Source organism: Pithys albifrons, chromosome 8 (genome assembly GCF_047495875.1).
Source record: "Pithys albifrons albifrons isolate INPA30051 chromosome 8, PitAlb_v1, whole genome shotgun sequence".
Lineage (NCBI taxonomy): Eukaryota > Metazoa > Chordata > Aves > Passeriformes > Thamnophilidae > Pithys > Pithys albifrons.
In genome coordinates, this window is record NC_092465.1 from 23,980,680 (window position 1) to 23,994,791 (window position 14,112).

The 14,112-nt window shown below is 39.3% G+C and overlaps 1 protein-coding gene across 1 annotated transcript; it reads left to right on the forward strand.

Annotated features, from left to right (window-relative positions):
* The first annotated feature begins 22 nt into the window (after positions 1 to 22).
* PLEKHA3 (pleckstrin homology domain containing A3) lies at positions 23 to 12,356 on the forward strand. Its single transcript, XM_071561761.1, has 8 exons — positions 23 to 330; positions 3,562 to 3,678; positions 5,036 to 5,191; positions 5,851 to 5,987; positions 6,947 to 7,111; positions 8,235 to 8,278; positions 8,838 to 8,953; positions 10,488 to 12,356. Exons 1-8 carry the CDS (start codon positions 291 to 293, stop codon positions 10,613 to 10,615), a joined length of 903 nt encoding a protein of 300 aa, XP_071417862.1. The 5' UTR covers positions 23 to 290; the 3' UTR covers positions 10,616 to 12,356.
* The last annotated feature ends 1,756 nt before the right edge of the window (positions 12,357 to 14,112 follow it).

Sequence of the window (14,112 nt, forward strand, 5' to 3'; positions counted from 1 at the left end):
GGGGCGGGCGGTGCTTCGGGCCGCCCCCCGCGCTCAGGAAGTGGAAGGGACGTCGGAAGGGCCGGCGGGGCCGGCAGCGCATGGCGATGCAAAGCACCCCGCGGGGCGGGCGGCGCTGCCGGGGCCGCCGCGGCCGCCGCGCCTGAGCTGAGCGGCTCCGGCTCCGGCTCCGCCTCCGTGCAGGGGAGGCAGCGGCGGGGCCGGGCGGGAGCGCCGTCCCCGCGGCAGACGCAGCCGCCCGTTCCCCGCGGCGGAGCAGGAGGATGCGGCCCGGCGCCGGGCTCTGAGCAATGGAGGGGGTCCTGTACAAGTGGACCAACTACCTGGCTGGTAGGCGTGGGGGGCCGTGCCCGGGGCTGGCCGGTGGGGTTTGGGTAGGGGGCCCGGCCCGCGGCGCCTGCGGGGGCTCGGCCTCGGCCGTGACGCGCCGCTGCTGCCTCGGGAGGTCCCGCAGGCGGCCAGAGCTGTTGGTAAGGGCCTGGCTGAGACATCGCCCGCCGCTGGTGCTCGGAGCCCTGGCCAGCAGCCCTGAGCCGGTGCTGGGCCGGGCATTGCCTGACGGCGGCCGCCTGCGCTGCCCGCGGGCAAGGGGGGCACGGGCTCCAGCCTGGGACCGGGAACGGTGTGGCTGAGTCTCTGTCATGACCTGGATTGTGCCTTGCTCTCAGCAGGACAGGCTGCAGGAAGCTCCGGTGTCCCGATTTGTAAAACATGTGATAAACTTTAGTTTCACGAAATGCATTTTTAGAAGCCCGGCAGACAAAAAATGCACCAAATGCCAGTATTTGCCAGCAAAGTTCTGTTTTTGTTTGGCTGATCGTGTGCTGTGATAGAGATCCTGTCTCGCTCTGGAGAAGGCAATGGACAGGCAGTGCTGTCAAGGTGAAACCCATTTCTCCTCTGACCCTATGAGAGGACTGATTGTCTCTCGAGAGCAGATCAGCCTTGGATCACAGACCATGCTTAGTCGTGCCTCGTGTTCTGCTTTAGCAGTATCTTCTTTGCCCTCTGGTTCCTGTGGATTTGCTTTTTAGTTACCACTCTGCATTTAAAAAAGACATGTATGCTTACTTTTATAGCTAGTAAATAAAACCAAAACCAATTACATGTTATTATTTATCATGGAATGGTGATATGATGTAATGAGGCCTGGTCTTGCACTTCTTCAATTACTGTTACAACTTGTATTGGCACCTGTGCTGGACCGTGTCCAGAGAAAGGCAGTGGAGCTGGGGAAGGGTCTAGAGGGTCATGACGACAAGCTGAGGGAGCTGTGGGGGCTTATCCTGGAGAAGATGAGGCTCAGGGTTGATCTTGTAACTATAACACAGAAAGGAAATTGTAGAAAGGTGAGGGTCAGGCTGGTCTCCCAGGTAACAAAATGAGAGGAAATGGGTTCAACCTGTGCCATGGGAGGTTCAGGGTGGACATCAGGAGGAGTTTCTTCACTGAAAGGGTTGGCAGGCATTGGAACAGCCTCACCAGGGAAGTGGTGGAGTCCCCATCCCTAGAGACACAACTGGACACGGCACATAGTGTTGTGGTCTAATTGGCAAGGTGGTCCCTGGTCAAAGCTTGGACTGGATGATCTTGGAGGTCTTTTCCAACCTTAAATGATTCTATAAAGATAGCATCATAAAAATGTGAATAGAATGAAGCTTTTAGCTGATTTCAAGAGTTTGTTACCTGATAAAGCCTCCTGTGTTAAAATACACTGTTGCTGCAGCTTGCTCTGTTGGGATGGCATTTGGGAAGCACCATGGGTCAGCCACACTGTGATATCAGCAAATACATTGAGTTCTTGGCCATGCAGTTACTGTCATTCCAAACCCTTAAGCCAGGCAGGAAATTAAATTTTGGTGTTGAGTTGTAAAATAGAGGGATAATCTGCTCCTATTGTGTAGCTGACCCATGCTGTAATGGGCCAGTGTAATTGTTATGCTCTACTGGAATATTTAAGTGTGATGTTACTTTTAGAAACAAAGGTGGTTTACTAGGCAAAATGCTTTGCATTTAGTTACATTAGAAATTAGGGCTTGTATTCCAGGGAGTGTTGGGTTTTATGAAATTAAAAAAAAAAAGGGAAAGAAAAAAACCCTAATGCTAATATACCTTAATCCAAGAAGGCCCATGACAATAATTTACTGTGTGGTATAATGCTGCATGGAGTTCTCAAAAATATTTGTGTCTATGCATAAACTGCTCTGTTTTGTAGGTGTAGTGAAGTCAGAGATCATTATATTATTTTGCTAATGCAAAGCTGCTGATAACCTTAGCAGAGGAGCTGGTGTGTACTGTCCTGACAGATGGACCTAGGAGCATAAACCATGACTTCACAGTGTCTGACATTTAATCGTTGCTGGGTGATGGAACTGGACTGCTTTGAGACCAAATGGTGTGTCAATACTTAGGTGTGAAATACAAAGTTTTCTCTGAAATGCAGTAGGCAGAGGAGACCATAGCATAGCAGCTGGTGACATCAGTAATTTATTTGTATCTTTCAAAGAAGTTCCCGCAAGACTTTAGAAAGTCTACCTGACTATACTTGAATGAGAATTGTTTTTCAGAGGTATGTAATTTATCAACCTTCAAAACGGGATTCCTTGGTGGCTAAATTAAAATTTAATTTTTCTTTAGAATGGAATATAGTGAAAACAAATACTGATGATCTTCCATCCAAATAGAATGGGAGTGAAATATTACTCTGGTTATAGAATCATAGAATCATAGAATTGATTGGGTTGGAAAAGACCTCCAAGATCATCGAGTCCAACCCTTGGCCCAACTCTTGTTCATTTACTAGATCATGGCACTCAGCGCCACGTCCAATCTGTGTTTAAAAATCTCTAGGGATGGTGAATCCACCACCTCTTCCGGCAGCCCATTCCAATGCCTGATTACTCTCTCTGTAAAAAATTTTTTTCTGATATCCAACTTAAATTTCCCCTGGCAGAGCTTAAGCCCGTGCCCCCTTGTTCTATTGCTGAGTGCCTGGGAGAAGAGACCAGCCCCCACCTGGCTATAACTTCCCTTCAGGTTGTTATAGACAGTGCTGAGGTCACCTCTGAGCCTCCTCTTCTCCAGGCTAAACAACCCCAGCTCCCTCAGCCTCTCCCCATAGGACTTGTGCTCCAGTCCCTTCACCAGCCTTGTTGCTCTTCTCTGGACCCGCTCCAGCACCTCAATATCCTTTCTGAACTGAGGGGCCCAGAACTGAACACAGTACTCAAGGTGTGGCCTCACCAACGCAGAGTACAGGGGAAGGATCACTTCCCTGGTCCTGCTGGCCATGCTATTTTTGATACAGGACAGGATCCCATTGGCCTTCTTGGCCACCTGGGCACACTGTTGACTCATGTTGAGCTTCCTGTCAGTTAGTACTCCAAGGTATAGAGCAGCTCTGGTCTTCAGACTGCACAAATTGGCTGCTTTCTGTTGTGTTACAAGGGTAATTTAATGTTTGCATCTTTAATAAATATTTTAACTGCCAAAGGGATGAATTTGATATACAATTTAGTAATTAGACTCAACTTTCCTTTTCTTGTTTTTGATCTTGCTAAGGTTGGCAGCCACGATGGTTTGTTTTAGACAATGGGATATTGTCCTACTATGATTCCCAGGATGATGTTTGCAAAGGCAGCAAAGGAAGTATAAAGATGGCTGTGTGTGAAATAAAAGGTAAGACTTAATAGTTTTCTGCTTGAGGAAAGACTAACTGCCAGGGAAACAGAAAAGATCACCAAATGTACATTTTTGCAAGTTTTTCCACTTCTGTTTATCTGTAGTCCAGTGTGACTGCTTCCTAGTTCACAAATAATAACAAACGTGACTAGAGCTCTGTTTTGAGATGTGGAACCCACCATGTATTATTTTTTGTTTTAAATAGTTGTGTGTGTGTGCCTCATGCTTGAAGTTACCTCAGCTAGTTGTTTAGTTCTGCTGCTTTTCCCTCTTAGAACCAGGGGTAGAGGCTGAATCATGGATACTAGTTTTCCAGAAGGGCAGCAGTGGTGACCCAAAAGGGGAGATTCATAAACCCAAGATATTAAGTCTTTTGTTTTCCTGGGTCATTTTTACTTTTGTCACAAATATTAGCTGCCCATGGGCACGGGTGATGGGTATGTTTGAGTTAGTATGTGAACTGTTTGTGTCAAGCTATGAATTTAGTCTTTAGTGTAGTCTGAGCTGTAGGTCAACCTCCTTGGCTAATAGTGTGGCGTTGTCTAACTCTCCATTGCTGTTAACTCTTGACCTCTTTCCAGATCCCTGCAGATGACTGGGCTTGTGATGTGGGTACTTGTAATATTAAAAACTGGATGGGCCACCAAGTATTTTTCATGTCCTTTTTGCTTAGTGTAGATGAAATCAGTGATGTGAAGAGGGGAGATCACTTTTTTTATTTTTTGGCCATTCCAGTTGTTCGTTTTGCTTGTCATCTTGTCCTTTTGGTGAAGAAAAGATAGTAGTTGAAGTCTGGATTTGAGAGAGTCTCCTGCATCCATGACTAGTGGGGATTAGATCTGGAGGAACTGTAGTTCATAACATGAAACTCACCAGAGAATTCAATTAGAAATGTAGTACTGAATATAATAGACTGTAAACAAACTCCACCTCAGTTCTTGGTTCTAGGATTCTGCAACCTGAGGCCAGACTTCATCTAGGAGAGATTACTTCAGTTTTTATCTTGTCCTCTGGTAAATACCTGTCCTTGTGATAAAGGTCTTCAGTTTGCCATGATTAGACCAGCAATTATTAAAGACTGATACGCAGTATATTATTCATGTAGAAATGGAACCCCCCTGTAGTTGACTCTGGCCACTGCTCAGTGTCAAGTCTCTTGACTTGAAGGTGTGCTGGACAGAAAGGTTGAGCAGCTTTGGGCTTTTTCTTAGTTGGCAGTGGTCCTTTGTGATTTACTGTGTTACTGTGGGATTGTCATAAACATTTTAAAATGCTTTGATTAGTGTTTAATATATAATTGTTACCAAGTTGATGTTATTATGTTGTTCAGAATTTTTTTCCCTTCTATCACAAGTTCACGCAACAGACAACACGAGAATGGAGCTAATCATCCCAGGGGAGCAACATTTCTATATGAAAGCAGTTAATGCAGCTGAAAGGCAAAGATGGCTGGTAGCTCTGGGGAGTGCAAAAGCTTGTTTAGCAGATACCAGAACAAAAAAAGAAAAAGGTATGTGTGTTACCTAGAGTATACCACTTTTTCAGATGCTTGTTTTCAGATAATCATAGTGCAAATATTGTAGTACAAAGTCAGTACTACTGTCTTTTAATATAAATTGTAATTATTTCTAGTCATCTCTATTGTAAATTCCCCCTTGATGTTTGAGTTAGAAGAGATCAATGAAGGTGACTTCTGTCTTAAGAAGCTGAAATACCAGCATCATATTAGTGCCACAAGAACAAATGTACCGTTTGTAGCTGTTGTGAAGCCTTTTCATTTCTGCCATTTTGGGTCTTTATAGTTACTTTTTTTTCCCATATTTTTTCTTGGATGGCTTAATGTAACCATTTCCAGCCACTCTGGTGGGCATAAATTTTATCCAATACATTTATTGTGCATTGCATTGCAGGTAAGAAAGACTTGAACTTTATTTTTCCTGGTAATATGCCTTTTTCATAATAATCATCATATTAGTATCAGTTCCCCAAAAGCAGGAACTGTTGTCTGCTTGAATTATAGTTCTTGACTCATTGCAGAATCCAGTTTTCACCAAAATTAAGTGGACATTTAATTGAATTTTTTAATTGTTATTTAAATGAAAAGTGCTTAAAAATTAAAATGTGTACATACGTTGTATGCAATTAATTGAGATTTCCTTTTTTTAATAGAAATAAGTGAGACCAATGAATCTCTTAAAACCAAAATGTCCGAACTTCGTCTTTACTGTGATCTTTTAATGCAGCAAGTTCATACAATACAAGAATTTGTTCACCATGATGAGACTCGCTCACCTCCCAGCATTGAGGTACAGAATTTCTAGAGTGTCACTGGAGAACCTAATTATATAATACAGCTCAAGTTACTGTTGGTGTCTTACACCTTTTTTCATCTCCCTAATGTTGGGAGATTTAACCTAAGTGCAATTTTTGAGTGCGTGTGTTAACATATACTAACAGTGATTTTCTGTGTGTAAAGTACCTGCATGGTTTAAATGTAATTGTTTTAGGAGCAGTTATGTTTCTGAGCCATTTTGTGGAAAGGCCAGAAGAGCTGTCTAATGAGCAATGCAATATTTTGTCTTGTTTCTCATCTCTGTTAAGGCCAGCATAGGTGAAACAATCTTGTTTGTCCATTCTTGCTTATCCGTGTAGGATGGTATTCCATTTTTTGGGGTGAAAGCTGGTGTTACAGATATTGGAAACCTGCAGTGCACCAGTACAGTACTAAAACACTAGTACTGCACTAGTACAATACTAGATTGTATTTCTGCTTTGGAATCAAAGTTAGTACTGGAAATTATGAATGGATTCATTTTTACGCTCTCGAGCAAGGTGGGGACATTTACTGGTCACTTAGGGCAGAACAAGGGCTTGATGCTTAGTCCCAACAGAGCAAATTGGAGGCAAAACTGACCTGCAGGCTCCTTGCTCTGAAGTAATAAGACTATTCACACATTCTGCTGCAATTCATTTGTTTCACTAAATGATCATCTGGTATCAGCTGGTCACTCTGGTACATGCTTTGCAGTAAGGTGTTGTTGGCTGGTACCCTAAAGAAATTCAGATGTTAGAAAGAAATTGCAATGCTGCCACGTTGGTTGCTTAAATTGGCCTCATTGTAAGGTGTGATTAAATACATTGGGAAATGGAAGTTCTTAATAGTAATGAGGGAAATTTAGTGTGTGTGGGAATGGTGGGGGGAGAGAGTTGTATTTGCATATTTTCTTTTTTTTTTGCTTATGCTTGTGCTTTCATTTATTTTCAGAACATGAATGAAGCCTCTTCCTTGCTTAGTGCCACATGTAATACATTCATCACAACACTTGAAGAATGTGTGAAGATTGCTAATGCCAAGTTTAAGCCAGAAATGTTCCAGCTGCCTCACCCTGATCCCTTGGTTTCTCCTGTGTCACCATCACCTATTCAAATGGTCTAGACATTTTGAAATACTATCTTCTAAGTGTCATGTTGTTAGTTGGACTGGGGGGAGGAGTGACAGAAGGCTATGCTATTGCTATTGCTATGATGTCAACAGTTGAAATCTTGACTCTGTTCAAAATCAATACTGGTTCTAAATATAAATCAATAATTTTCCATTCCCAGTCTTTATTTGCTAGCCTTTACATCATCAGAGTAAGACAGCTGTCTTGACCCTAATGTCAAGCCCCTGTAATGAGGTGTCTCATAAATGAATGAGGTTTAACTTTTCTTCAATCCAACTTTGTTTTTTTCTGAGTGTTGGCTGTACACTGATCCTGAAAATTTCATAACCTCACCTCCTGTTTAAATGCTTTGTGGCTTGAACCACTTCAGCAAGATAGCATATGTTTCAAGATGTTTGTATTAATCTATTATGACCTTATTTAACAAAAAGATAAATAATAGTAGAGACATTAATTGCATAACTATTCACTATTGATTATTTGCCTTAGAAGGACAGTGTATAGGAAATCTTAAATGTTTTCTCAGCTATCTGTATGGATTCCAAGAGGAGCCATAATTTGGAATTTTGCTGTGGGAGTCTCTTTCTTTGCAGTTGCATCTTTTGTCTCTTTATCTTCAATCAGTTGACTTACAAAACTGATCATTATGATTTAAACTAATAACTTTCTTTGATATGCATAGAGACAGTGATATCAGAGAAACCACAAGGAATCAAGAGGCAGGATTTGGCTTTACTGTGTAATGAGGAATTTAAGCTTCTGTTGGTTAAAGGAAAAATGTCTTCTGTATATCATAACAATTAACAAATGGCTCTGTGAGTAACTTTGGTGCAAGAGGGAATGAATTCTATAGAAATGAGGTAGTATTTTTTTGTAGTAAACTATTTTGTGTGTGAATGTTCTAAAACTTTTGATATTGATGGCAATTGGTCTGTTTTCATACAGTTAAATCATATTTTCAAGTAAGAATGGCTTTTAATAAAAAAAATTGCCCTCTTTTTGTATAGACTGTAAATAAAATAAAAAAGAATGTAGATATGCTTATTATTCTTACAAGTAGCTTGTAACATTTTGGTGTGGTTTGTTGTTTGGAATTTTTTTTTCCCCTAGATGAAACGTTCCATTAGCCATCCTGGTCCTTGCTATTCAGAAAGGTAATTTGCTGTTTCATTAAGCTTTTTTCTTATGCCTTAGAAGACCTCCATGAACTTGCTAGCATTAAAATCAAAATGTGAGAACAATTATTTGCTTGGGGAAAAAAAATTAAAAATCATAAATTGATTGAAAACAAAGGTTACAGATTATCAGTGTTGGTGGCAAATAATGCAGCTGCTATTTCTAATATACTACAAAAATTTCTTCATGCTAGAAAATTTATGTAAATTACTTATTCTGACAAGTTCATGGAATTAGACCTAGATCTTGAAATGCAAACATTCTTTTTGGATCAGTATTTGACACTCAAATTATTTTCTTCTGCAATCAAAGATTATGTAACATTTTTATTTTCATTTCCCAGCTTTACAGCTGTGAATTTAAGACTGTTGACTCTGCCATTTTTTAGTGTAGTATAGTGAAAACCATTGATAATTAGCAATCTATTCAAAGCATGGAAGTTATTTCAAATTTAAAGTATATTAAATTTTTGTGGGTTCAGGTTGGACATCAGGAGGAGATTTTTCTTACTAATAGATCTCTTTTTTTTTTTAATAGGATTAATCATTCTGTAAAAGAACCAGGTTCATCTCTTCACCAATTCTCTCAGCGACGCAGAAGAACATACTCAGATACAGAATCTTACAGTGATACACCTTCTGAAGATTCTCAGAGTAAGTTGGAGAGGGGTTTAGTTTTCCCTGTATCTTCCTGTACAATCTATTCCCCTGTTTACAGCAGCTGTTCTAGCACTGGTGTCAGCACAAGGAAAAAACTTTATTATTAGTTACATAAAGTTTTGGTTGTAAGATTGCTGTATTATAAATCAAAGCACTTTTATAGTTTTTTAGCTGGCTGACTTGTGCTGGCTTCCATCCCTATTAAAAAGGACGTTGTAGCTGGAGTAGTTATATTGAAATCAGTGAGACTACTGGCCAGATAAAATAGAGACATAATCAGAGAGGGGTGTTTCACGAATAAACTCTTACATGGGTGATGTGTAGAATACTGCTGTTTGCCACCTGCTTGTGTGAGGGGGTAGTTTCCACCCAGTGCATTGTGGAAGAATGGTTCATTTCAGTGGCTCTTTGCCTTTTGTAGAGAACAGCACTGTTCTGAAGGTGTACAGCCTTGCCAGTAATAAAGGGCATGATCAGAATATTATTCCCTCCTAATCAGATGTGCTGAATGAGTTAGTAGCCAGTTCTGTGGATTTTCCTTTTGAATCTTGCTGTCATTTTGACTCCATTCTAACTCCTCTCAGGCAGAGCTTAACTTGACTAGTTCTTCACTAGTTCTGTTTCCTTTTTGAGTACCCAGTGCCTCGCTTGCATTTAAGAAGCCTGTGCATTGCTGCAGCCCATGTGAGCGGATAGTATTAGTCATGCTTTACAGTCTGACATGAAGCATGTATTCACACTTCAGTGCCATTGCCTTGGGGTTTTGGTGCGCACAGGTTGCATGGTGGCACCTTTTTCACATCATTCATCTTCCCCCAGCATAGGGTATGCCAGTATGTATTGCAAGCTAATAGACTTAGTTCAGATCCTGTTCTGTGTCTGATCACTGATGTAAGTGGGTATGACTCAGACTTGCTATAACACAAGGCTGGGCCTTCTGGTGTTGGTTTCCCAGTCTGACTTAGGACTGCTGAGAAGAAGCTGTCTTACAAGTTTCTGCTAATATAGGGCCTTTTTGGTTTCTAACTATGCAGCTCTAGTCTCTAGCTCAGTTCTTCTGGTTTTTTTTAGCTTTCTTTTACTGTTTTAGAAGCTCCCTCTGCTACCTGCCAGTTATCTTAGTTTTGTTGCTTTCTTGTCATGTAACCTAGTAATACCCAACTTGCATTGTCACCCATTTCATTTTAATAATAGAAAATACTTTAATTGCATGCTTGTTGATGCATCAGTTCTTTTTAAAAAAAAAGAGTTCCTGTATTCCTCATGAAGAATATGTCTGCACCTCACAGATTACTGTCCTTCATAATGTAAAAGTCGTTGTATATAGAAATTTGCTTGATTTATACTGGCTGAACACTCAATCTCCATTATTCTTAGGCATGATATTGATGGAAATCTTTCAGAATTAATCCAGAGTAATGTCACTTCTGATTCCTTATGTATAGGAAATACTTAGAAATTGAATAATTGGCAGATTGGATGGTATTTTTTGGGCTTGAAAATGAAATATTTATTGATCTCTTCATAGGATCTGCTCACTGTTCTAGAAGTTCTGTCAATGGAGATCTGGTATCATCAACCATTCCTGAAGAAAATAAAGTAGTGTCCAAGGAAAGATCTGAACTGGAAGAGACTCTTTCATCCTTTTCCTCGTGAAGCAACTGAAAGAATTCAATTTTCTATAAATAATGCTATGCAAAAGCTGCTGTAATTATACTGTTCTTATAGGAAGTAGTAATTTCCCTTTTTAGAAGGATTTCTCTGCACTTTATAGAATAAGATAAATACTATCTTTGAAGTGTATTTTATCTTTATATAGTTTATTTGCAAGAGTATTTTCCTAATATTTCACAGTTTGAATGTGCATTTTTTGGAACAAATGATGGCTTTAACAGATAAGCATCCACATTTGTAAATGTAGCTCTTTTTAAAAAGTGTGAAGGTCAGACTGATACCTTAGTAAACGTGCATTATAAAATTCAGCAAAAGGTTTTATTTTCTTTTTTTGAGAAAATGCAACGTGTGCCATGGGCTTCTTGGTCATTTGTACCAGGTCATCCACCCAGAGCTGTGATGAGCCCCACAGTGGCTCTCTTTGCCAGTGTAAGGGCTGTGGGAATGGGCACTAAGGGGTCTCCTCTGGCAGCTTGACTGCGATTGACATTGCCGCCTTTAAAAACACAAGGATATACATAATCCAGTCCTTATTTTTAGCCAATGAAAGTAGAAATATTTAGTGTATTTTTCTAAACAAATGTATAAAAATAACTTAATATGAAGTATTTGTACCAAACATGGGATATTTAATAATTTTTATTTATTTATTCTTTTTTGCATCGAAAATTTCTACCTACTTTCACTACTAAAGATCTAAAGATCTACTAAAGGCTTCAAAATGTGCATAAATTGTTTCTGGGGTGTGTAGTATCACAAATAGTTAATACAGCACTGTTAAGACTTCCTCTGCCTACTTACGATGTGTTTTTAGCAAAGTATTATAGAAGCAAGAGCTGAAATGTTAGACCATTTTAAGCTGCTGTTGTAATGAATATTTGTATCTATATGTCTTTTATGTATAACATATTTATACGAAAGGGAGCTTCTGTTTTTGGGACTCCTTTATATCTTTTGAGGATGATATACACCGGAAGATGCATTCTGCTTTCAGTTACATCAGTGTAAATTTGCGTTCACTGTAACTGATGTCAGAGTCTGACTCTTAATAATTAATGAGTAATATAGTGTAAGAGTGCCTACTAGCACCTTGGTCCAAAAGGTTGTTAATGTTAGCATCTTAAGCTTTTGGGGGAGTTTTGGGTGTTTGTTTAGGGATAAATTTGGTCTATAAAGTCTTCGTTGTAGAGCACTTTAAGCAAGCCATTTACTGTTTTTGATTTACACAATTGCTAAAGAGATGTACAGGGTATTTTGCACTCAAGCACATACCAAAATCTGTTTTTATAGCCAGATCTTCTTTGGTTTAACTTTTGTGTCTTCCTTTTGTGTATATAAATAATTTGGTGTTTTTGAAGCAGGCTGGAAAGGAGAGATGGGAATGGAAGCTTTCCTTATAAATATGTGGAATGTCGATTTATTTAAATCAAAATTGGTCCAAATGTTGGGGAAAAAGATACAAAATGCCAGTTTATAAATCATTATGTGAGGTTCAAGTGGAATGGAGTGGTTTGTACAAGGGATTTGTGGATAGCAGCATAGAGGTGTCATTTGTGCTCAGTTCTGTCAGTTCTCATACAGACTGGCAAATGCATATCAACCACACACATGCTTGTACATTTCTTCTGAATGTTTGCTTTAATGTATTCTGTATGACATGGCAATTGTAAAAAAAAGTATTAAAAAAGATGTTCAGAGAAGTAAACTGCATTCTGTGATGAGAGTGTTGTCTTGAATCTTATGCTGTCTTAGAGCTGCTTTTTGAAATTTCACTGAGGTGGCTGCCAGCTTGTACAGTGTTAAGTACATGTCACATTGACAGGTGGGTTTTTTCTGGCTTTCAACTTCTACAAAGAAAAGAGGTTGGACTTCAAATTGTTCAAAAAAAGTCTTGAGACAGATCTGTGTATTTCATTTCTAAGTTTAGGGGAGAGCTTATCAGAAATGCCTAATTGTATCATTCTTTCTAGTGGAAAATGAGAGCTGAATCTCCACAAAAAATGTCTAGTTAGTACTTCTAGTTTTGACCTCATGTGCTTCTGAAGAGATCAATCTGAAACCAATTTTTTTAAATTGTATTTATCACTCAAGTAATATAAGCATAATATATATTTAGATGAAAAGTCATAACTTTTAATTATATATCTGAAGTTTCTAGCATCAGATAATTAGAAATGGAATGCTTAGAAATTACCAGCTTATAGTATAAAGAATTAATGGTGAGGCTTTACTATAAGTTAATGTTTGCATTTCTTTCAATTTAGTAATTCAGCTTCACTTCTTTAAACTTCGGGGGGTTTTGCCTCAGAGAAAGCAATCTTTGAGATAGGAATACTTCAGAGGTTGCTTCTGCATATTTTTTTTTTACTTCATGTATTAAAAAGTTGAAATCACACCTTTTAGTGTTAAGGTTATTTACACAAACTGTCAACTTAAGTTTTGCTCCTTACACCCCTTTCAGATTAAGTATTCTAGTGTAGCTGTTCTTGCCAGGATAAATCCGAAACTGTTGAAAGGGGTATAATACCTGAATAAAGCAAATTTCCATATCTGAAAACTAACTAAACGGTGGTAAAATGAATCTCTGTATTGCTATGGATATCCATCATCACAGTTATTTTTCTCAGGCTGCTATATATAAAATGTTAGTAGAAAATGTAGAGCTCTATAGTAGGATTTATACAGGAGCTCATGGAACTTTGTTAAAAAGCTTTCCTTTATGCATCAACAGCCAGGAAACATGAACACCAAATGGCTTCATACCCATATCAGTGGCAGGATACTTTTCTAATTTTATAACTATTCTTATAGTGCAACAGATTTAATCTTTAAAAGAGAACAAATGTCAGCTTATACAGTTAGAAATCCCAATATTTGACTTGAATATAAGAAGTAAATAGTTGAAAATGTTTCTTTTTTTGTCCAGAGACCTGCTTAATCTATTGTCTCAAAAAATGTTACTCCAGGAAGTGTTCGTGAAACGGAATATTGAAGTTCTAGGTTGTGACTTTAGCAATGTCATTCTGTATTAGCATTTGCTTAGCAGTCTTGTGGAAAAACACTGGCTCAGCTGGTTGGCCTGTAACATTATCTATTAAAGCTGTGTTTCAGCAACGCCTGCAAGTATTCTAGATCCTATTTTTAGGCATGTAAGTAAGTGACTCATCTGTCTAAAGTTAGGTGTGCTTGCTTAAGTACTATGCAGTTGGGCCAGAGGAGTACTGACAGAATGAACTTGCTTACCCTACTTATACCAGTGTGCTTCTCTCTATCACCTAAGTATATTTAGACTCAGTAGAGGCCAGGTGAGATTGAGTTTCCAGTAGTCTTTGTGGAGAAGACCTCATGGTTTAATCTTGCAGATGTTGTCTGTCACCCTTTTTGCTGAGGTGACCAAATAAGTAGGGCATTTTTAGTGTTAATTTTAGTACGTGCCTGTGTACACAAGTTACTTGTTGGTCAAACAAGACTGTACTTAC

What these genes read in the sequence shown, in the direction of transcription:
- PLEKHA3 (XM_071561761.1), top strand. Translation starts at nt 291, where the DNA reads ATGGAGGGGGTCCTGTACAAGTGGACCAACTACCTGGCTG. An exon ending in GGCTGTGTGTGAAATAAAAG is followed by an intron (nt 3,679 to 5,035) that starts GTAAGACTTAAT and finishes TTCTATCACAAG; the next exon opens with TTCACGCAACAGACAACACG. An exon ending in ACCTTCTGAAGATTCTCAGA is followed by an intron (nt 8,954 to 10,487) that starts GTAAGTTGGAGA and finishes ATCTCTTCATAG; the next exon opens with GATCTGCTCACTGTTCTAGA.